The sequence below is a fragment of the Salvelinus alpinus genome, chromosome 5, assembly GCF_045679555.1.
Source record: "Salvelinus alpinus chromosome 5, SLU_Salpinus.1, whole genome shotgun sequence".
In the NCBI taxonomy this organism is placed as follows: domain Eukaryota; kingdom Metazoa; phylum Chordata; class Actinopteri; order Salmoniformes; family Salmonidae; genus Salvelinus; species Salvelinus alpinus.
Genome location: NC_092090.1, coordinates 19,061,399 through 19,085,787, shown reverse-complemented (window position 1 = coordinate 19,085,787; position 24,389 = coordinate 19,061,399). Strand labels below are relative to the sequence as shown.

The window sequence follows — 24,389 nt, the reverse complement described above, 5'->3', positions numbered from 1 at the left end:
GAGGCTTTATTGTTCTAGAATTCTGCTGAAGCATTCTCATTTAAGACTTCTGCCAAAGTTCTCTCATAGAATTCTGCTGAAGCTTTCAAATCAAATCAAATTTCATGTCAAATTTCATGTCTAGAATTCTGTTGAAGCTTTCTCATTATAAACTCTTCCAATGTTCTCATAGAATTCTGCTGAAGCTTTCATGTCTAGAATCTGACTGATGCTTTCTTGTTCTAGAATTCTGCTGAAGCATTCTCATTTAAGACTTCTGCCAAAGTTATCTCATTGAATTCTGCGGAAGCTTTCATCCCTAGAATTCTGCAGAAGCTGGTTGGTTCTGTATGAGCCCATTTGAACTGTTTCTAAAGTCAGCGGTTTTAACAACACAATAAAAGAGGATAAGAAAATACATTTCAGAAACACAACATCGTATTAGTCTCCATGTAAAATCACATTTTATTATGTCAAAAATAAAACGAATCAACTTACAGTAGACTTTAAAAATATATATATTTCCAATCATTCAGATTTGTACTCAGATTTCTGTTAAGGTCACATTTGTCTGTGAATCTTGGAGTATCACTGTATAACAGTACAGGTATAGAATGACTATAAGGCACATTAACAAAAAAACTAAAATGGTTAAATCCCTGTAAAACAACACATTCATTTATTTAAGTATTAACAAAACGTATTTTAAACTGAATCAGCACCATAAAATACATGTAGTGGCAGTTTATGTACCAAACATATGTGCAACTACAATAACGTACAGTACAGGAATATTTAAGCATATTTGCACTATATCAGTAACATAGCAGTTGAAGCAGGTTGCAACAATTACTCATAAAAAAGCAGCTACTTTTCTGTATTAAATAATCACCCCAAAAAATGTTAATCCACAATTACATATGTGAACACAGCAACAACAACAACAACAGAAACATACAATACAGAGAACGTGAAACAAGGCTGCATTCCACAGTAGTGAATTATGTCGTAAGTTAGCACCATTCAAACCCCATAGGCTGTCTGGAGAGCCAGGACTGAGGCCTCTATTCAAAACACACACAAACACACACCAACGGAAAGGGGTCAGGACTTTGAAATGTGATCCCACACTTGAGGTCAAGCCTCCTTTTTAACAAGTGTCATCCCCACTGCACCTGTATGGTATATTCACAGTCTCCATAGCCACAACCACAGGGTCTCCATAGACACAACCACAGGGTCTCCATAGACACAACCACAGGGTCTCCATAGACACAACCACAGGGTCTCCATAGCCACAACCACAGGGTCTCCATAGACACAACCACAGGGTCTCCATAGACACAACCACGGGGTCTCCATAGCCACAACCACAGGGTCTCCATAGCCACAACCACAGGGTCTCCATAGCCACAACAACAGGGTCTCCATAGCCACAACCAACCACAGGGTCTCCATAGCCACAACCACAGGGTCTCCATAGCCACAACCACAGGGTCTCCATAGCCACAACGACAGGGTCTCCATAGACACAACCACAGGGTCTCCATAGACACAACCACAGGGTCTCCATAGCCACAACCACAGGGTCTCCATAGACACAACCACAGGGTCTCCATAGACACAACCACAGGGTCTCCATAGACACAACCACAGGGTCTCCATAGACACAACCACAGGGTCTCCATAGACACAACCACAGGGTCTCCATAGCCACAACCACAGGGTCTCCATAGACACAACCACAGGGTCTCCATAGCCACAACCACAGGGTCTCCATAGACACAACCACAAGGTCTCCATAGCCACAACTACAGGGTCTCCATAGCCACAACGACAGGGTCTCCATAGACACAACCACAGGGTATCCATAGACACAACCACAGGGTCTCCATAGCCACAACCACAGGGTCTCCATAGCCACAACCACAGGGTCTCCATAGACACAACGACAGGGTCTCCATAGACACAACCACAGGGTCTCCATAGCCACAACTACAGGGTCTCCATATCCACAACTACAGGGTCTAGGCATAAGTTGGAATGGTATCATATTCTACCTGTAGGTACCAGAGTTGAAACAAGACCAACATGCCTCGGCCCCTCTATCCGTAACCAGTATCATTCGATTATAGGCCAGGCCATAGAGTTTTATAGAGGGCCCACTTGCCACAAATCCTATTTTAGCATTGACATCACCATTGAGGAGTTACACCTTTTGAAGTAGTCAACTTGGTGGGACTTTTTCAGTCACAGAAGCCATTATGGCAACGATGCAAATATGTGCCATCTGTCTAACGCTATGGGCCGGCCTCAGCTGTTTAAAGAGATTCTCCGGTAGTTTTGTGTACTTTTTTGCCAGTAGTTCCGAAAGTAACATTCAAAGAGCCATAAGTGGTCCATGAAAACTGCGTACTAAGTCACATACAGTACGTGCAGATATGTGCACCACGTCATTGCTCTCTCTCTCTCTCTCTCTCTCTCTCTCTCTCTCTCTCTCTCTCTCTCTCTCTCTCTCTCTCTCTCTCTCTCTCTCTCTCTCTCTCTCACGCGCTCTCACGCGCTCTCACGCGCTCTTTCTCTGCTGTGTCCACTGAGCCGTTGGGCCCACCCTCCAACCTCATTGAATAACTAGGCACCCCTCTTGCTAGCTGTCACTCAAATGTGAGGGGCTGAAGCTTATTGGCTAGAACTCAAATTGCTAGGAGGCTGGCCCACGGGGGGGGAATGTCAGGAAAATGGCTTGGCACAGCTTCAAACTAGGAATTTCTGGCTAATTGAGGCAAGACAGTAATTCTGCTCATAGATTATGCATTTATGAACTACACATTGACACATCCAGTCCAAAGTGGGAGGGTTACAAAATACTTTCTTATTCACCAAAGTACCGGAGCATGTCTTTAACCGTGATGTTTTCTTTACAAGTCTGTCTTCAATGTGTGAACAGTGTGACCTTTTCAATGAAGATCTCACCACTGACGGCTCGTACCACAGAGACATGCATCGATTACACACACGCATGCCAACACACACACACACGGTACTGCCAGGGTGGTGTTCTGAACACGTAGGTAAACAGTACCATGTTAGATTGTTTGATTGATTAATGGTTCCCTGCTCTGAAGGGTTGGGAATGTGGGACTCAGGAGTTCTGAGAGCTGGGCTGTATGTTTTCTCTGTTCTGACTGGGCCCATATCAGCTCTTATCCCAATACTGGGGGCTCTGCCTGGGGGCCAAGGTCTCTTCCTGGGGTCTGCCTGGGGGCCAGGGTCTCTGCCTGGGGGCTTCCTGGGGGGCAGGGTCTTTACCTGGGGGCTTCCTGACCTGGGGGTCAGGGTCTCTACCTGGGGGTCAGGGTCTCTACCTGGGGGTCAGTCTCTACCTGGGGGCCAAGGTCTCTTCCTGGGGGACGGGGGACAGGGTCTCTAACTGGGGGCTGCCTGGGGGTCAGGGTCTCTACCTGGGGATCAGGATCTCTACCTGGGGGACGGGGGACAGGGTCTCTAACTGGGGGCTGCCTGGGGGACAGGGTCTCTACCTGGGGGCTGCCTTAAATCATAATCTGTAAAACATGAACACAACTGCAGATTACCCCTTTAAATCAGAATCTGTAAAACGTAAACACAACTGCAGATTACCCCTTTAAGTCAGAATCTGTAAAACGTGAACACAACTGCAGATTACCCCTTTAAATTAGAATCTGTAAAACGTGAACACAACTGCAGATTACCCCTTTAAGTCAGAATCTGTAAAATGTGAACACAACTGCAGATTACCCCTTTAAATCAGAATCTGTAAAACGTGAACACAACTGCAGATTACCCCTTTAAATCAGAATCTGTAAAACGTGAACACAACTGCAGATTACCCCTTTAAATCAGAATCTGTAAAACGTGAACACAACTGCAGATTACCCCTTTAAATCAGAATCTGTAAAACGTGAACACAACTGCAGATTACCCCTTTAAGTCAGAATCTGTAAAACGTGAACACAACTGCAGATTACCCCTTTAAATCAGAATCTGTAAAACGTGAACACAACTGCAGATTACCCCTTTAAGTCAGAATCTGTAAAACGTGAACACAACTGCAGATTACCCCTTTAAATCAGAATCTGTAAAACGTGAACACAACTGCAGATTACCCCTTTAAGTCAGAATCTGTAAAACGTGAACACAACTGGAGACACTTGGTCATTTATGGATAAAGAATGTCTGATAACTAACTGTACATTATTTACAGTCAGTTATCTACTGCACCATCATTTTGTAGCAAACATAACGCTGCCTCCATTAATGTTTACATGTTGATGTTTGTGACGTCTACGTTTGCCACACTCATGCACAAGGGCAAGCTGTTGAAATCAGTGTAAGCCTCACATTGTGTTTGAATTATTGTTTAACAGTTCAAACCAATTTCAAGTTTGATGATGTATGGAAATGTTAACAAACACCAGGTTTGGAGTAAGTGTAAAGTTTGAAACCAGAGACTAGTTTACGTCACGTTTGGTACATCGTCATGACGACGCACACCTCAAGCACCAAGGGAGGACAACAGACATACACATGACACCGGGATTTGTGTTTTACAATGAACCTAACAATATAGCTGCAACCTGCTTCACCCAGATAGCTCAGTTGGTTCATGGAGCGTCGTTGGAGCAAGGTGTTAAAGACACTGGGTTGTGGATTCCACTCACATATACAGTACTTAATACACTGGATGTGGTTAACTGTAGGACGACAGTAACTTAAGATACATCTAATCTTCTCTTAAGTTACACCCCCACCACTGCACTGTCTCCAACATTGGATCCTCAGGAGAGAGACGGATGCTACATGGGCTGTCCAAGGCCTTCAGGTGAGCCTGGGGAATAGTGGGTCTCCTATCGTTAGCTTGATCATTTCAATGTAGAACTACAGTACCTTACAACGGCTCCTGGCTAGTTTTAAATAACAACAACCGCCAAAAAATGACAATGACATCAACAAACAACAACAAAATGCAAGTACACATAGTCTATCGTGGAACTAAGGGACAAATCCTAACTTGAGATCCAAACGTGTAACCAAGACTTAGCTTCTGGGTTGACGTCAATGCGGAATTCACGTTGTCTCAAGACATCAAGTTACGGTTTGTCCCTAAGAGAAGAAACCAGGGTCATGTTCATTACAGCACACAACGGAAAAACGTTTTCAAACGTTGCAACGGAAAAAAGAAAATGAGCGTTTCTTATTGAACAAGTTCAAGTAGTCCCTACCTGTTTCAGTCCATCTGGTGCCTAATGAGCACGACCCAGGCCTCTTGGCCCAGTCTAGTGAGTGGCCAGCCAGTGGCTTGGTGAATACAGGGCCAGCTGAGCTAAACACATGAGAATATGCAGTCCCACTTTATCTGGATAGTCACCTACAGATCTCCATGCTCAGACTACATACAAACTACCATTTGGATGTATTACATGTCAACTGCACCTCTGTTAACATGCAATAACAAAGTACTTACAGGTCTTTCAATGTACGTGTGTGTAAGTACTGTATGTATGTCACAGGCGGCTGGTGGCACCTTAATTGGGAAGGATGGGCTCATAGTAACGGATGGAACAGAATAAATGGAATGGTTTCAAACACATCAAACATTTGATACCATTCCATTCACTCCATTCCAGACATTATTATGAGCAGTCCTCCCCTCACCAGCCTCCTGTGATGTACGTACATTCTATCTATGTAAGTAAGGGAAAGGGGGATACCTAGTCAGTTGCCCAACTGAATGTATTCAACTGAAATGTGTCTTCCGCATTTAACCCAACCCCTCTGAATCAGAGAGGTGAGAGGGGCTGTGCCTTAATCGACATCCACTTCTTCGGGCCCCGGGGAACAGTGGGCCTTGCTCAGGGGCAGAACAACAGATTATTACCTTGTCAGCTCAGGGATTTGATCCAGCAACCTTTCAGTTACTGGCCCAAAGCTCTAACCACTAGGCTACCTGCCACTCCAAGTAACATAGAATTACTCATATTCAGCCACCCTACCTGTATTCTTAGATTCGGCGTGTGCATTTGAAAATCGGACATGTTCTGATAGTTCACTGAGCATCTATAGACAATCTGACAACAATGAACTTTCCACATAAAGTGTTATCACATATGTTAACGCTAATGTTAAATCACACTGTACAACAAACGTTGACGCGACAAGCTACCCACCGAGAGACTCCACAGACATCGAAGTCCCTCGCTTTGGTTTACAGCAATAAAACAAGTTAAAGAAGGTTTTCAAGTCTTCATGACAACAGCAAGCTTATGATCCCACTTGAAATGGTCTCTGCACTCATTTCCACGTTTTTCTCCAAAATTGAATGTCCTATAATTAATAATAAGAATATGAATAATTCAGTAAAAACATCTGTAACTCTTTACTTAAAGCCTGCCGGCATAAAGACCTGCCATGAGACCCTTACAATATATTTGTACCATCTCCTGAAGCAGGCTAAATAACAGCCATTTTGAGTCGGTTAACATGCTGATACATAGTGCGACATATCATATCATAAGCCTTATTATAACACATTATAAAGGCTCATTCATGCTTATAACGACTTAACAAGCATTATACCCGCAAGCTTAAAGTCAAGTGTTACAGAAGCATCTAAAACCGTAGCGCTAGGTGAAGTGTTTGTCTGTCTGTGTACAGTATGTGTGTGAGTGCTTTCATCATTAACTCTTGTGGGGTGTTTTGTTGGCGTAGAAGTCTCTGCAGGTGTCACAGCAGCGCTGGTACCACCTCATGTCCTGGCACAGGTTCTTCTCTCGGATCACACGGCAGTACACAGTCCACTGGTCTCCTGTGCACTTGTAGGTCAGAGCAGCTGGAGAGAAACAGGGGCACAGAGGAACAAGGGCACAGGGGCCACGTCAACAGACAGAGAAACACAGTACACACATGTGCCCCCACTTATGTATACACACACTCTCTCTCTCTCTCTCTCTCTCTCTCTCTCTCTCTCTCTCTCTCTCTCTCTCTCTCTCTCTCTCTCTCTCTCTCTCTCTCTCTGTCTCTCTCTCTCTTTCTCTTTCTGTCTCCCTCTTGCTCTCTCTCTCACAAACACACACACACACACAAGCACACACACACACACAAACTATGTTACCTAATCTGGGGGAGGTGATGGTGTTGACGTTGACTTTGTCATTGCAGGCCTCCTGGTGACAGGGCCGGTAGGTGGGTGGTCTGAACACCACGGGGCAGTCATTACCGTGGCGACCTGTCACTCTGTGCATACATTGGACCACTCTGGACTGCAGGCCCTTTCCACAGGATGACGAGCACTGGAAAGATCCAATCACTTGAGTTACTTTCTCTTCCAAACTCGAGAGGAAGTATTTTGACATTGAGAGCCATTTGTAACAGTCTTCCATGTCTATGTCCTAGACTTTTTAGGACATAATCACTTCCTAATACGTTTACCCCTCACATTTTAGGTCATTGTAATCTTCCATAGACCTAGTGTGCATCCCAAATGGCACCCTACTCCCTATATAGTGCACTACTTGTGACCAGAGCCCTATGTACCCTGGTCAGAAGAAGTGCTTAATATAGGGAATAGGGTGCTATTGGAAACACATCCCTATTGTTTATAGGGGGCCAAATCACTTCATGACTGAATGTGAGAAGAGACTGGACCTGAATAACATATAAAGGTGTAGTGTGGTATTTACTAGTGGTGAGATAATCCCAAACAGGCCTAATTACAGATGGAGGCTGTGTTCTATGTTTGAATAGACTGATTTACGAGTCCTAAATACCCTGTCAGAGTGCTTCGTCGCAGTAGTAATATATGCTCTGAGGCTAAGATCCATCTCTGTCCTCAGGCTCTTCCCCTAGCTCCTATCTCTTCAGTGATCACATATCTGAAAGGACTAGATAGATCTAAGTAACAGTATAGGTGTGACCACCACTTTGGCTAGGGGATGGAGCCATCACCATATAGCTTAGACCTACCCAAACCAATCAGATCTGTGAAGAACGAAGAGGTATGGGGCTTGGAGAAAGGACTGGAGGTAAGAGGCTTGGAAAAGGGAGTGGAGGTAAGGGGCTTGGAGAGGGGGCTGGAGGTAAAGGGCTTGGAGAGGGGGCTGGAGGTAAAGGGCTTGGAGAAGGGGCTGGAGGTAAAGGGCTTGGAGAGGGGGCTGGAGGTAAAGGGCTTGGAGAAGGGGCTGGAGGTAAAGGGCTTGGAGAGGGGGCTGGAGGTAAAGGGCTTGGAGAAGGGGCTGGAGGTAAGGGGCTTGGAGAAGAGGCTAGAATAAGAAGCTGGAGGTAGGGGCTGGAGGTAGGAGCTGGAGGTAGGGGCTGGAGGTAGGAGATGGAGGTAAGGGGCTAGGAGAAACCAACATGGAATGGGGCCAAAGAAAGAGGACTTTGATATTCTATGCTTGGAAACATCAGAGGCGACAGACAACGGATTCCCATTGTACACAGGCCTGTGCCTTGGCAGCCAACAGCTAAAGCCTCGTCCAATGATTAACACTGAACAACAGTGGTTCCCAGGCCCTCGATTCAAGCGGGCGGATTTACTATTCGCTTCACAGAGAGGCAATTAGTGGAAGCCATTTCAATAGCTATTGTAAACGGGCCGGTGTTCTACCAAAGGACTTGTTGACTTGACACTGCTCTCTCCTTACTGCTGGGAGGAGAGCTGAAACCATCCGATTATCATGATCCCACATCTCTATAGGTAATTAGAATGATTCTCAAAAGGTTTTTTCACCAAGCTTTCATTATCGCTGATGAACATGATCACAATGAGATAAGTCTATGAGATAAGGCCCTGGAGAGACACACACACACAGAGGAAAGCACGCACATACTGCCAAACACAGACAGACACACACACCACTGCTAAAACACAAACAAACTAATTAAAACACAAACAAAGAGCCAGAGAGAACATTATCTGAAACATCATTAGGAGACAAGCTGATGGGGACACGATCATAGCAACACTCCCATAAGACTTTAGCTGTATCCTTTAATGACACCCTATCCCCTATAGAGCCCATAAGGCTTTGGTCAAAAGTAGTTCACTATAAAGGGAACAGGGTGACATTTGGGATGCAGCCTAGCTCTAATATCATAGCCACCTCCCTCGAGGCATGACCTCCTCATAACTCACAACAACACCACAATTGAATCAGCAGCTTATCTGAATGCTATTCTAATACATGCTAATAGACTTATGGTCTGATAGTGGTGGGAAGAGAGGAGATGAGGAGAGCCGGTCAGTTTATTGTCCAGCGTTGGGGGAGTGGGACAGAGGAGTAATTTGAGGACTTTAAAGGGGCAATCGGGGATTCTAAGAACAACAACAACGGACACCACACCACTTATCTGAGTCATTAGTTTTAAATTCCAGAATTCCCCTTTAACATCATTAGGAGAGAAAATGAGGTAAAACATTCAGGATGGTTAGAGGTTTGGGGGGGAGTAACACAATTAGCACAGGGTCAGAACAACACACCAGATATAAGCCCGGCACTAAATGGCGGCCAACAGTTATTTCCTGTTATTAGATTTCCAAAATGAGAAACTGACCAAGACGCTGGCACCTGAACGTCCTTTCATCAGGTACGTGACATAGAACTTTTCAGACAGAAAATGGGTGGCATAGTGCAAAGTGAAACCCATCCCCAGCTTTCTCCACCATTCCCAGCTTTCTTCCCCAGCTTTCTTCCCCCAGCCCCATCCCCAGCTCTCTCCCAGCCCTATCCCCAGCTCTCTCCCAGCCCTATCCCCAGCTCTCTACCAGCCTCATCTTCCCCAGCTCCATCCCCAGCTTTCTCCCAGCTCCATCCCCAGCTCGCTCCCAGCCCCATCCCCAGCTCTCTCCCAGGCCCATCCCCAGCTCTCTCCCAGCCCCACCCCCAGCTCTCGCCCAGCTCTCTCCCAGCCCCACCCCCAGCTCTCTCCCAGCTCCATCCCCAGCTCCATCCCCAGCTCTCTCCCAGCTCTCTCCCAGCTCCATTACAGAACACCTGACAGTACGATCAGAGGCTCCTCTACTAGGTGTGTTAACAGGGAAAGGTCAGTGTCGGGTGGCTTTCATTTAAAAGCCCTTTTAAAAAGCCTGTTAGAATATGTGGAGGTAGAGGAACAGTAGTCAGTGGCTGCGTCCCAAATAGCACCCTGTTACTTACAGTAGTGCACTACTTTTGAACAGAGCCCTATGGGGCCCTGAACAAAAGTAGTGCACTATATAGGGAATAGTTGTGCCATTTGGAACACACAGTGTTGTGTAACTGGAAAAGAACACCTGGGGAAGATTAAAGGAATTCCGGCAGCAGCTCTGTCAGAATGTCTAAATGCCGGACTGAAGTCCCTTCTCAGTGGGAATGGTGAGGTAGGTCTCAAATGGCACCCTATTCTCTTTATAATGCACTACTTTTGAACAGAGCTGCATGGGCCCTGGTCAAAAGTAGTGCACTGTATATGGCAGTGTTTCCCACGTCATCGGAGCCCAGGGAGCAGTTGTTGTTGGGGGTTAACTGCCTTGCTGTAGTGCTCCTGAATGAAGGGATACTTACTACTAACAGTGTGTGTGTGTGTGTGTGTGTGTGTGTGTGTGTGTGTGTGTGTGTGTGTGTGTGTGTGTGTGTGTGTGTGTGTGTGTAAACAAGGAGTGTGCAACTTCTTGGAATAAAATGCAGCTCTGTAATAGCCAGTTTGGATTAACAAACCCCCTCTAGAATGTTCTGATGAAGGATTAGTGGAGATTACTGTTAATGAGAACTGGGCTATGGCGTCTACACCGTCTGCACACACACACACACACACACACACACACACACACACACACACAAAACCTTCAGATGTTCTCCAGCTTGTCTGATGATGACTGAACCAGATGTGCTAACGCAGCCCCCTCACAGAGCTCCAGGTAGACATTGTACCGATCTAGGATAAGCTTACCCTGCGCCTAAGTCCTTACTTTAAGCATCAGGGACGGAAACTCAAAACTGATCTTAGATCAGTTTCATGGAGAAACTTAATCCTATTCCCTCATGTGGAATCATAGGTAGAAGTTGTCCCTAGCCACTGATACATTCTAATAGTTATGGATAGGATTGGAAATAATGCAATCTGATCCTAGATCTGTGGTTAAATAAGGGCATATGAGAGGGGTGGACGCACCTTCCTCAGCATCCTGGGGAGAAACATACACTCACTGTCTCCAGTTCCACACAGGGAGAGAAATGTAATGGTCCTCCCCCTGACCTGCTGTAGTGACCCCGAGACTTAGACCTGGCGCCTCGGGTTGGAAGTCGGCTCTAAAACCTCCTAAAGAATTGCAGATCTAGGATCAGATTGCATTCTCCCCGATCCCAACCGTAACCGTTAGAATGGTGAAATAAGATCTGACCCTGTATCAGGCAGCTGAACATGACACTCCATATGATAAATGACATGCATGTCAAAACAGACCGACTCAGGGTGTAGGATTGGGAAATGGAGACGCGCTGCTGATTTTCAGTTCGGTAAACATGTTTCCAAGACCGTTTCTTGAGTACAACCCAGCCTTTTCACTTATTTGATTTACCAGTAAACTAATACACTGGAATCAATGGAACAGGTGGAACTGGGGTTCATCGAGGAGAGATTTGGCAAAGACTGTCAGATAACACTAGTGTAACTAAGTTGGAATGGGCAGGTTACCTCCATACAATGCAAATCACTTCCCTGTGCTTTGAGTTGGAGTAGTTTTTATCATAATGACCTGGCTGAATACAGTGCTTTAACAACTGTGTGATAATGACGTACCCTAACCATTAAGCCATTTTTGACATACAACTAGCCAGTACTGTCACCATCCCTAAAATCACTATGCTGATTGGCTGACAGCCGTGGTATATCAGACAGTATACCACGAGTATGACAAAACACTTATTTTTACTGCTCTAGTTACGTTATTCTGTGTGGAGTATTGTAACCGCCCATATAGTAGCTTTTTAGTTCCCCTTTGGGGAGGATATCTGGACAATTTGTACATTTATTAACTAAGATATGGGTGTTTTAATTCCTGGCAGTACATTACAGAACAGAACAGAGCAGCTGGATGAATTAGTTGAGGTTACAATCACACAGGATATGTCCCAAATGCCATCCTTTTCCCTATATAGTGCACAACTTATGATCAGGGTCCATAGGACTGTAGTCAAAAGTAGTGCACTATATAGAGAATAGGGTGCCATTTGGGATTCACCAGTGAGAGGAAACACTTTGCATTACTCAGAGCTTTCATTCATCCTGAACTCTCAGCTTTGAAATGATCTCTAAAGAGACAAGCAAACAAACAGAATGATTAGTGAACATGTTTTGTAAATGGAGGGTTTTTGCCCACTGCAGAGCACAGCAGACGAGTGTATAGTTCAGCTCGGAGGATGACGCAGCTCCAGAGTAGCCGACTGGCGCCTACTGTAGTTCAAAGTGTTAATAAGGAGGTTTGCTTGTATGTACCATCCCGGTCTGAGGACTGTACTGTGTGTGTGTGTGTTCCTTCATGTGTCTGTGTGTAGTACGAGTACAGGAATAAAGGTTGACACCTCTCCCCTCACAGCCAGCCACAGCAGACAAGGAGGTCAATTACATTTCAGGAATTAAACTACACTCCCCATGTCCATTCTCATCCACAGGAATTGAAATGGACTTGAGCCTGTTTCTATTGCCCTGCTCTAGTTAGACAGATGGGAAGAGAGACTGGTGGCTGGGAAGGTGTGAGGGCCAAGGTGCCTTAGTCCATTCCTCCAGCAGAGAGAGCGTGAGAGTGTGTGTGTGTGTGTGTGTGTGTGTGTGTGTGTGTGTGTGTGTGTGTGTGTGTGTGTGTGTGTGTGTGTGTGTGTGTGTGTGTGTGTGTGTGTGTGTGTGTGTGTGTGTGTGTGTGCACTATAAAGGGAATCGGTTGCCATTTAGAATGCAGGCAGACAGTGATGCAGGTGCAGTCGGGCTATCTGTCAAGATGCCCACATCAGGACTGGCACAGCGTTGGCACCATGTTGGCATCACCTACACCGCTGTGTCACAGGGAGGGATTAATCAATTGGAAGGGGGCATCTGGGGTGAGAGTCCTCTCCATCTCTGTAAATAGATATTTGATTAAAAAGAGAGTGTGTGTGTGTCATTTATGTGTGTGTATGGCCCATACCTTGGACCAGTCCCCAGTCTTCCACTCGTAACATTTGGAGTGGTCCTCACAGGGCTCCTGGTCAGGAGGCTGAGAGAGGGGGTCACAGCTCCCCTGGGGGTTGGTGCACCTCACTATCCTCCGACGGACCCCACTTCCACAGTCTGAAGAACACTGGGGAGAGGAGGGAGGGAGAAGGGAGAGGGAGACCAGGGGAGGGAGGGAGGGAAGAAGAGATTGGAGGGAGGGAAGAAAAGGGGGGAGAGAGGGAGGGAGATGGAGACGAGGGAGAGAGGGAGGGAGAGGAAGAAGGGAGATGGAGACAAGAGGGAAAGGGAGAGAGGGAAAAATTGGAGTTGAGGGAGAGGGACAAAGGGAAGGGACATATAGAGGAGAGAAAAGGGAACATGAAAGAGGGAGGAAGAGGTGGAAAATAATTACAGTAGAGAGGGAAGAGAGGGGATGGAAAAGGAGAAGAAAAAGAGGTAAGATGAGGTGAGAGGAGGAGTGTGAGGTGGAGGAGGAGAGGGAGAGGAAGAGGGAGGTTAGAGTGATGTCAGGAAAAAGAGAGGGATGAAAATGAAGTGAAAAGAAATATGAGGATAGAGAGAGTGTGTGAGAGGGAGTGAGAGAGAGAGGGCAGAGAGAGTGTGTGAGAGGGAGCGAGAGAGGGCAGAGTGTTACTCATTATAGAAGCCTCCTGTGGTGGTTCATTAGCTCCCCTCTCCAACCCACTCCACCTCCTCTTCAGTGGAGCGAGGAGAGAGAGAGAGAGAGAGAGAGAGAGAGAGAGAGAGAGAGATGACAGATGTCTATGTTATGCAGTTCTACTGCAGCGCTGCTCCTACATGATTCTGCATCAAACTTTGAGGAAAGTAAGTGGTTTACTATTTCTCTCTCTCTGTGTCTCACTCACACGGACACTTGCATAGACACGTGGACACACACAGACGTGAGGAAACACTCAAACACGCATCCACGAATAGTCGCATAGACAAGCACACACCCCACCCCCACCACAACAGACCTTGGACCACTCAGAGGCCTCCCAGGCAGTGAGGCAGTGGCGTCCCTCGCAGCCCTGCAGGGCGGGGGGTTTGCCCCCCTGGCAGTACAAGTCCCGTGTGTGGATAAGGGATCCGTTCTGCAGCTGGTACACACAGCCCACCTCACGCAGCTGGAGACCCTTCCCACACGTCACCGAGCACTGGCCCCACTCCCCTGTCATCCACCTGGAGAGAGAGAGAGATGTGTAGAGGGGGAGAGGAGAGAGAGAGGGAGGGGGAGAAAGATAAAGAGGGAGAGAGAGGGAAAGGGAGGGGGAGAAAGATAAAGAGGGAGAGAGAGGGAAAGTGAGAGAGAGAGATGATTTGCATTTGTATTTATTAAGGATCCCCATTAGTTCCAGCTACTCTTCCTGGGGTTTATTATGGATCCCCATTAGTTCCTGCCAAGGCATCAGCTACTCTTCCTGGGGTTTATTATGGATCTCCATTAGTTCCTGTCAAGACATCAGATACTCTTCCTGGGGTTTATTATGGATCCCCATTAGTTCCTGCCAAGGCATCAGCTACTCTTCCTGGGGTTTATTATGGATCCCCATTAGTTCCTGCCAAGGCATCAGCTACTCTTCCTGGGGTTTATTATAGATCCCCATTAGTTCCTGCCAAGGCAGCAGCTACTCTTCCTGGGGTTTATTAAGGATCCCCATTAGTTCCTGCCAAGGCATCAGCTACTCTTCCTGGGGTTTATTATGGATCCCCATTAGTTCCTGCCAAGGCATCAGCTACTCTTCCTGGGGTTTATTAAGGATCCCCATTAGTTCCTGTCAAGGCAGCAGCTACTCTTCCTGGGGTTTATTATGGATCCCCATTAGTTCCTGTCAAGACAGCAGCTACTCTTCCTGGGGTTTATTATGGATCCCCATTAGTTCCTGCCAAGGCAGCAGCTACTCTTCCTGGGGTTTATTATGGATCCCCATTAGTTCTTGCCAAGGCATCAGCTACTCTTCCTGGGGTTTATTATGGATCCCCATTAGTTCCTGCCAAGGCAGCAGCTACTCTTCCTGGGGTTTATTAAGGATTCCCATTAGTTCCTGTCAAGGCAGCAGCTACTCTTCCTGGGGTTAATTAAGGATCCCCATTAGTTCCTGCCAAGGCATCAGCTACTCTTCCTGGCTTTATTATGGATCCCCATTAGTTCTTGCCAAGACAGCAGGTACTCTTCCTGGGGTTTATTAAGGATCCCCATTAGTTCCTGTCAAGGCAGCAGCTACTCTTCCTGGGGTTAATTAAGGATCCCCAGTAGTTCCTGCCAAGGCATCAGCTACTCTTCCTGGGGTTTATTATGGATCCCCATTAGTACTTGCCAAGACAGCAGCTACTCTTCCTGGGTTCCAGCAACATTAACATTTCATAACACTTTTCACAACACATTAAGTGTGTTCCCTCAGGCCACTACTCTGCTACCACAGATACACTACCAGTCAAAAGTTTCAGAACACCTACTAGGGTTTTCTTTATTTTTTACTATTTTCTACATTATAGAATAATAGTGAAGACATCAACACTATGAAAAATGGAATCATGTACAGTAGTAACCAAAAAAAGTGTTAAACAAATCTAAATATATTATATATTTGAGATTCTTCAAATAGCCACACTTTGCCTTGATGACAGCTTTGCACACTCTTGGCATTCTCTCAACCAGCTTCATGAGATAGTCACATGGAATGCATTTCAATTAACAGGTGTGCCTTGTTAAAAGTTAATTTGTGGAATTTATGTTCTTCTTAATGCGTTTGAGCCAATCAGTTGTGTTGTGACAAGGGGGGTGGGGGGAAACAGAAGATAGCCTTATTTGATAAAAAATAAGTCCAAGAACAGCTCAAATAAGCAAAGCGAAACGACAGTCCATCTTTACTTGAAGAGATGAAGGTCAGTCTAGACTTTGAAAGTTTCTTCAAGTGCAGTTGCAAAACCCATCAAGAGCTATGATGAAACTGGCTCTCATGAGGTACCGCCACAATAATGGTAGACCCAGAGTTACCTCTGCTGCAGATGATAAGTTCATTAGAGATACCAGCCTCAGAAATTACAGCCCAAATAAATGCTTCACAGAGTTCAAGTAACAGACACATCTCAACATCAACTGTTCAGAGGAGACTGTGTGAATCAGGCCTTCATGGTCGAATTGCTGCAAAGAAACCACTACTAAAGGATACCAATAAAAAGAAGAGACTTGTTGGCCAAGAAACACGAGCAATGGACATTAGACCGGTGAAAATCTGTCCTTTGGTCTGGAGTCCAAATTTGAGATTTTTGGTTCCAACCGCTGTGTCTTTGTGAGACGCGGAGTAGGTGAACGGATGATCTCCGCATGTGTATCTCCCACCGTAAAGCATGGAGGAGAAGGTGTTATGGTGTGGGGTGCTTTGCTGGTGACACTGTCTGTGATTTATTTAGTATTCAAGGCACACGTAACCAGCATGGCTACCACAGCATTCTGCAGCGATACTCCATCCCATCTGGTTTGGGCTTAGTGGGACTATCATTTGCTTTTCAACAGGACAATGATCCAACACACCTCCAGGCTGTGTAAGGACTATTTACCAAGGAGGAGAGTGATGGAGAGCTGCATCAGATGACGTGGCCTCCACAATCCCTCGACCTCAACCAAATTGAGATGGTTTGGGATGATTCGGACCGCAGAGTGAAGGAAAAGCAACAAGTGCTCAGCATATGTGGGAACTTCTTCAAGACAGTTGGAAAAGCATTCCAGGTGAAGCTGGTTGAGAGAATGCCAAGAGTGTGCAAAGTTGTCATCAAAGCAAAGGGTGGCTACTTGAAGAATCTCAAATATAAAATATATTTGAATTTGTTTAACACTTTTTTGGTTACTGCATGATTCCATATGTGTTATTTCATAGTTTTGATGTCTTCACTATTATTCTACAATGTAGAAAATAGTAAAAATAAAGAAAAACCCTTGAATGAGTAGGTGTTCTAAAACGTTTGACCGGTAGTGTACCTACAATACAAAATCCATGTGTATGTGTGTGTAGAGTGCGTGTGTTATCATGTGTATGTTTTTTAATATGTTTCTAAATATTAGCTTTGGCAATGTGATAACCCGTTCCATGCCAATAAAGTATTTTCTGATTAAATTGATTAGAGTAAAATTATCAACAGGTTAATGTTGGCAGATATGTAGAAATGAAAGTGTAGAAATAAGCACCATCTCTTTAAATCAACATGGCAGTAAACATTTAATGGCCCAGTGCAGTCAAAAACGTGATTTCCCTATGTTTTATATACATTTCCATACTGTGAGAATGATGGTAATGCCCTTTTAGTGTAAGAGCTGTTTGAAAATACAGTCTGAAATTTCAGCCTCTTCTGGTGGGATGGAGTTTTGGTCTGGTGACATCACCAGGAAGTAAATGAGTTAATAAGAAGAACAAGAGTTCCAAACCTCTCTTCTGAAAACAGCTAGTTCTCAGTTTCCCACTCCCCACTCAGTCCTACAGTCCTACAACCTTCTTGCTTGAGTAATTGCTCTGTGCTAAGAAGCTATTTTGGCCATTTTAATTGAAAACAATCACAGTAAGGTACTTAATTGTTACCCGGAAATGATTGATGTTGAGATAAAAATGGCTGCATTGGACCTTTAAGTGTTCTCTGTGTTAAACGAGTGGTTCGCTATGCAACACAAAACACAGACATAAACTGAGCAATTGAAATACACTTAATTTCTCATCCAAAACAATAAACAGCGCCAACACACTATCCTCCTAGTATTAAAAACCACCAAGCGTCTTTTGTAAACTACGATGTCGCCAATGAAGTAGTGTTGACTAATCCACTGGGTCGTGATCAGTAGGGCACATCGTAGCAAAACGTTTTGAAACAGAAAAGGAAAAAGAACCTTTCTTATTGGACCAAGTCCAGGTAGTCCCTCCCCAGTTTCAGAGCATCTTCTTCCAATTGGTGCCTGATGAACATTACCCTGTAGATGTGACAGAGTTTGGGGTTTGGGGTTTACAGCACCAGGCCTGGTGAAATGAGGTCGGAAAGAGTTACAGCCAAACACCTGGGGCCTCTGGAAAACTGGGCCTCTATTTTCCAGGTGATGTAGTAATAAACTAAAGGAGTAGATGGAGAGGTCCCAGTCTGTCTGTCCATCTGTCTGTCTCTCTGTCCGTCTGTCTCTCTCTCTGTCTGTCTCTCTGTCCGTCTTTCTCTCTCTGTCTGTCTCTCTGTCTGTCTCTCTGTCTGTCTCTCTGTCCGTCTTTCTCTCTCTCCGTCTGTCTCTCTCTCTGTCTGTCTCTCTGTCTGTCTCTCTGTCCGTCTTTCTCTCTCTCTGTCTGTCTCTCTGTCCGTCTTTCTCTGTCTGTCTCTCTGTCTGTCCGTCTGTCTCTCTGTCTGTCTTTCTGTGTGTATGTGTGTAGTGTGCATGCGTGTGTGTGTGCATGTGTGTGTGTTCTGCTTCCATGTCCATGTCTTTTATCCCTCCACCTCTTCCTTTCTTTACAGCAACGTCCTGATACTGTCCACTTCCATTCAATACTTGGCTGTACCTAACAAGTTCTGCCTATATGGTAGAGATGCAGCTGACTGATCCACTGAATGGATGCAAAGGGGAAAGGGGCTAAGAGACTGCAAAATATATCCACATCAATGTATGTCTTAGAAACGTATAACTGGGCTGGCTCCAAATACAGGGAGTCTTTGTCTACGTCCCAAACGGCACCCGGTTAGTGCACTACTTTTGACCGGGCCTCGGTCACATGTAGTACACTATTAGGGAATAGGGGGCTATTTGGGGCAGGTCCTTTTTCTGTTGCCCAGGAATATATACAATGTCTATGGGGGCTGTCGTATAAAGTCAGCAACGTATTGACAGAATACACTCAAGAATAATTTGAAAGGAATCTTTTTCAATGAAAATAAAGTTAAATTAACAGAAATATGGAACCCCGTGCTCAACTTTCCAGCTAGAATATAGATGGGCTCGAATTCTAGAATCTTTAGAATCTAGATTCTAGAGGCTAAAATCTAGACAGAGTGAAACCACAGTTCAGTGAGTGTAACATAAGGGGATTTGTAGCCTCACTCCTCAGCCTGAAATGTCCCCACTCACGTTGACTAATAGCTTTTTGGTGGCACAACTGACTAAAAACATTTCAGGAGGGCAGTCACATGAATCTGTGAGGCAGAGGTCCCAGTTGCTTGTCTCGGTGTGAGCTGAAGCGGGAGGAAGTGGAATGGCTCTCCTGGGGAACTCCAGTCGTTCCGTGTATTTGAACCAATCCTGAGCTAGCACACCTGATTCAACTTGCCAACTACTTATCAAGCCCATGTTTCCGTGAATCAGGTGAGCTAGTTCAAAGCCACAACAGAAGTCTCTACCCTGAAGTTCGAGTGATATACAAGTACATTAGTGGGAGTCAGTGTGAGGCCGGTTCAATAGGCCAGACGGCACTCTGCCTTTGATGTGGATAAGGTAATAAGGCACTTTAAACCACGTACAGCTCGCACCATATTCCCTATATAGTGCACTAATTTGACCAGTGCCCTATGGAAGTAGTGCACTATATAGGGAATAGGGTGCCATTTGAGATACAACCCAGTTTCTTTGAACAGAGAGATCAGTGGTCTGGTTTAAATGCATCAGCAGTACAGCTCAGAAACATTCGTTGCTGCACGTTCCTCTAATGTAAAACTCTGCCTGAGTAGGACATGAAACACTGTGCATGCTGACAGGCACTCCACTGCACATGTATTCTGGATCCTCCTTCTAGAGCCAATTCAACTCAATGGAGCTGTTTTGTTATAATCACTCAGAAACAGGATGATGCAATATTTTCATCATTCTGTGTCTCATTCAACTATTCCTGATACAGTATGTGTGTGTATCTGTGTGTGTGTGTGTGTGTGTGTGTGTGTGTGTGTGTGTGTGTGTGTGTGTGTGTGTGTGTGTATACCCATGATTATAAGTGTATGTGTGCATGTGCTTGTGTTTGAAGTGTGTCTCACCTGTACTGACAGGGGTGTGAGTTGCAGCGTCGTACTTGGGGTAATGGCCTGTTCTCTGGTTGGCAGAGGCTGTCATTCACCAGAGTCATGCTCTTATTGACCAGCCTCATACAGGACACCACTGTCCTCCTCTCTCCTGGAAACACACACACACACATGCACACACGCACAGTTATAATCTGAGGTATACAAACACAAACAAATTACATTGAGAGAGAGAGTGAAAAAAATAGAGAGAGAGAGCGAGAGAGAGCGAGAGGGACAAAGAGAGAGAGAGAGAGACAAAGAGAGAGAGAGTGAGAGACAGAGAGAGAGAGACAGAGAGAGAGACAGAGAGATGCTGTCTCAAAAAACCTTCAAACTGTTTTACACACACTAAACACATGGAGTTCAAGCCTCTGTCTCAACCGGCATAACCCTCCAGTGAACTACATCATAGCCTGGTCTAATGCGAAGGTAATTACACAATAAAACTCAGTTAATTAACACTAAATCAGAGGACGGAAGTCCTATATTTGGAGCTGAGCTGGCCCCTATCCAAACCACCACTTGCTGGGTAAGGCCCCGACTACTCTGTGTGTGTGTGTGTGTGTGTGTGTGTGTGTGTGTGTGTGTGTGTGTGTGTGTGTGTGTGTGTGTGTGTGTGTGTGTGTGTGTGTGTGTGTGTGTGTGTGTGTGTGTGTGTGTGTGTGTGTGTGTGTGTGTGCAGGGCTCGAGATCTGGGCTTTGTTCCAACTTTATGAAAATCCATCCTTTCTCCCTCCCTCTGGTCAGAAGTTGTGCACTATATAAGGACTAGTGTGTTTGTGTTATATTGTGTTAAGTGCACTACAGTATATAAGGACTAGTGTGTTTGTGTTATATTGTGTTAAGTGCACTACAGTATATAAGGACTAGTGTGTTTGTGTTATATTGTGTTAAGTGCACTACAGTATATAAGGACTAGTGTGTTTGTGTTATATTGTGTTAAGTGCACTACAGTATATAAGGACTAGTGTGTTTGTGTTATATTGTGTTAAGTGCACTACAGTATATAAGGACTAGTGTGTTTGTGTTATATTGTGTTAAGTGCACTACAGTATATAAGGACTAGTGTGTTTGTGTTATATTGCGTTATGTGCTCATGGGTTTCTACTATATGGCTCAGAAATGACTAAATCTAGCTTCCCACCAGAATATTTATGTCACAGGTTTCATGTTCCTATATCGTCCCAAAATCCTGTGATGGGAAATGTTTTATGAACACTGTGTACAGGCTCCCTGACGGTTATGCCAACCCCGACCCCATCCCTTAGTGTTCTTCTCAGAGCGACAGTGTGTTGGCAGAATTCATTTGGAGGGAAAGCGACTCATAATATTTACTCTAATAGCCGAAAGATACTGGACGAGTAATAATGAATTCTGGTTACCAAGGAAACAGAGATTTGTTCCACACACACAGTGAGACGCGAACTCTCCTATGAGGACTTCAGGTTTTCCTCATATTTGAATCTCTCCAAAAGTGGGCAACAAAATGTCAAGTAGAACTCTATGCTAAATAGGTTTACGCACATAATATTTGCCAGGGGTACAGGGTCCCCAGTGACTCAGTTGGTAGTGCATGGTGTTTGCAGGGGTACAGGGTCCCCAGTGACTCAGTTGGTAGTGCATGGTGTTTGCAGGGGTACAGGGTCCCCAGTGACTCAGTTGGTAGTGCATGGTGTTTGCAGGGGTACAGGGTCCCCAGTGACTCAGTTGGTAGTGCATGGTGTTTGCAGGGGAATAGCGTCCCCAGTGACTCAGTTGGTAGTGCATGGTGTTTGCAGGGGAATAGGGTCCCCAGTGACTCAGTTGGTAGTGCATGGTGTTTGCAGGGGTACAGGGTCCCCAGTGACTCAGTTGGTAGTGCATGGTGTTTGCAGGGGAATAGGGTCCCCAGTGACTCAGTTGGTAGTACATGGTGTTTGCAGGGGTACAGGGTCCCCAGTGACTCAGTTGGTAGTGCATGGTGTTTGCAGGTGTACAGGGTCCCCAGTGACTCAGTTGGTAGTGCATGGTGTTTGCAGGGGTACAGGGTCCCCAGTGACTCAGTTGGTAGTGCATGGTGTTTGCAGGGGTACAGGGTCCCCAGTGACTCAGTTGGTAGTGCATGGTGTTTGCAGGGGTACAGGGTCCCCAGTGGCTCAGTTGGTAGTGCATGGTGTTTGCAGGGGTATAGGGTCCCCAGTGGCTCAGTTGTTGTTTGCTACAACAAACTAACTGCTAGCTGGCTACAAAAACTAACCACTAGCTGGCTATAACAAACTAACTGCTAGCTGGCTACAACAAACTAGCCACTAGCTGGCTATAACAAACTAACTGCTAGCTGGCTACAACAAACTCACCACTAGCTGGCTACAATAATTTAACAGCAAGCTGGCTACGACAACCTAACTGTTAGCTGGCTACAACAAACTAACCAACAGCTGGCTACAATAAGCTAACCACTAGCTGGATACAATAAGCTAACCACTAGCTGGCTACAATAAGCTTCACCCTTGACATTGTTAAAGCACTCCAAACGAGTGAACAGACAAACAAACGAAAGTGGTAACCTAAACCAGCACACACCCTCTCATCAGTCAAGGTTGAAACTCCTATCACAGCTAAATGACATATGTTACCGATGATTCAGACTGAACAACGCATTATAGCTAATCAGTCAGTGGATAGCGATAAAACCCATGATGTGATGGTGCTGTTTTCACTCTAATTATGACCAGACTTGCTTCGAGAGTTACTTCAGTTCATAAAACTAAATAGTTTTACAAAGTAATCAACCTTTCAAAAATCATGTAATTGATGTAATAGTGTTGAGATGAGTGCAAAAGCAAATTGAAGTACAACCTACTGATAATTGTAACTTATTTTTCCAGCCTTTTTCCCCACTGCTTGAGATAGAACATCAGTTGAATTCATAGTAAAGGGTCATCTACTCTGAAGGGTTAAAACAACATTAACTAGCCATCTATCCATCCACTTCACATCTACTGCTAGATGATGGTAAAATACTATTGCTCCGAGTTAATAAAAATAATGCTTTTTCCTCAAAGTTAATTTTTAATATCACCAGAATCAGCTCTAGATATTTGCAGTCTCAGCAATGAACTGAGAATTGAATAGGTGAAACTTGAGATACGTACTGTGTGTGTGCAGTGTGCTGTCCACTGTGTGTGTGCCTGCATGAGAGTGCATGTGTACATGCACGTGTGTGAGTGCATGTTCGTGGGAACCCAGTTGAGAGTCCCACAGTGGGAGCCAGCTCTACCTGTCTGGTGTGCTCTAGTTCAGAGGTTAGACGTTGACCAACACTGGGTCTATTTGTTTCCCCCAAGCCCCAAAGGCCTATCCAACTAACCCCCTGACACAGCCTCTAACACGTCTCCAAGACCCAACCCACTACCTCAGTCCCAACGGTCTGTCCAACTAACCCTCCGACACAGCCTCTAACCCCAGCCTCCAAGCCCCATCCCACTACCTCAGTCCCAACAATCAATCCAACTAACCCTCCGACACACCCTCTAAGCCCAGCCTCCAAGCCCCATCCCACTACCTCAGTCCCAACAATCTGTCCAACTAACCCTCCGACACATCCTCTAAGCCCAGCCTCCAAGCCCCAACCCTCTCTACCTCAGTCCCAACAATCTATCCAACTAACGCTCCGACACAGCCTCTAACCCCAGCCTCCAAGCCCCATCCCACTACCTCAGTCCCAACAATCTATCCAACTAACCCTCCGACACAGCCTCTAACCCCAGCCTCCAAGCCCCATCCCACTACCTCAGTCCCAACAATCAATCCAACTAACCCTCTGACACAGCCTCTAAGCCCAGCCTCCAAGCCCCAACCCACTACCTCAGTCCCAACAATCAATCCAACTAACCCTCCGACACAGCCTCTAACCCCAGCCTCCAAGCCCCATCCCACTACCTCAGTCCCAACAATCTATCCAACTAACCCTCCGACACAGCCTCTAACCCCAGCCTCCAAGCCCCATCCCACTACCTCAGTCCCAACAATCAATCCAACTAACCCTCCGACACAGCCTCTAAGCCCAGCCTCCAAGCCCCAACCCACTACCTCAGTCCCAACAATCAATCCAACTAACCCTCCGACACAGCCTCTAAGCCCAGCCTCCAAGCCCCAACCCACTACCTCAGTCCCAACAATCAATCCAACTA

The 24,389-nt window shown here is 45.6% G+C and overlaps 1 protein-coding gene across 2 annotated transcripts in view; it reads right to left on the bottom strand.

Moving 5' to 3' along the window:
- Window positions 1-415: 415 nt before the first annotated feature.
- The window catches only part of adamts17 (ADAM metallopeptidase with thrombospondin type 1 motif, 17), a 218,506-nt gene continuing 194,532 nt past the window's right edge, over window positions 416-24,389 (bottom strand). For both annotated transcript variants that reach the window (XM_071400845.1, XM_071400846.1), the window contains 5 exons: window positions 20,191-20,326; window positions 14,181-14,385; window positions 13,175-13,327; window positions 7,130-7,307; window positions 416-6,847 (listed from right to left, as the gene is read on the bottom strand). In XM_071400845.1, coding sequence (XP_071256946.1) covers window positions 6,696-6,847; window positions 7,130-7,307; window positions 13,175-13,327; window positions 14,181-14,385; window positions 20,191-20,326 — 824 coding nt within the window. In that variant the 3' untranslated portion in view covers window positions 416-6,695. The remainder of the gene's footprint in view (window positions 6,848-7,129; window positions 7,308-13,174; window positions 13,328-14,180; window positions 14,386-20,190; window positions 20,327-24,389) is intronic.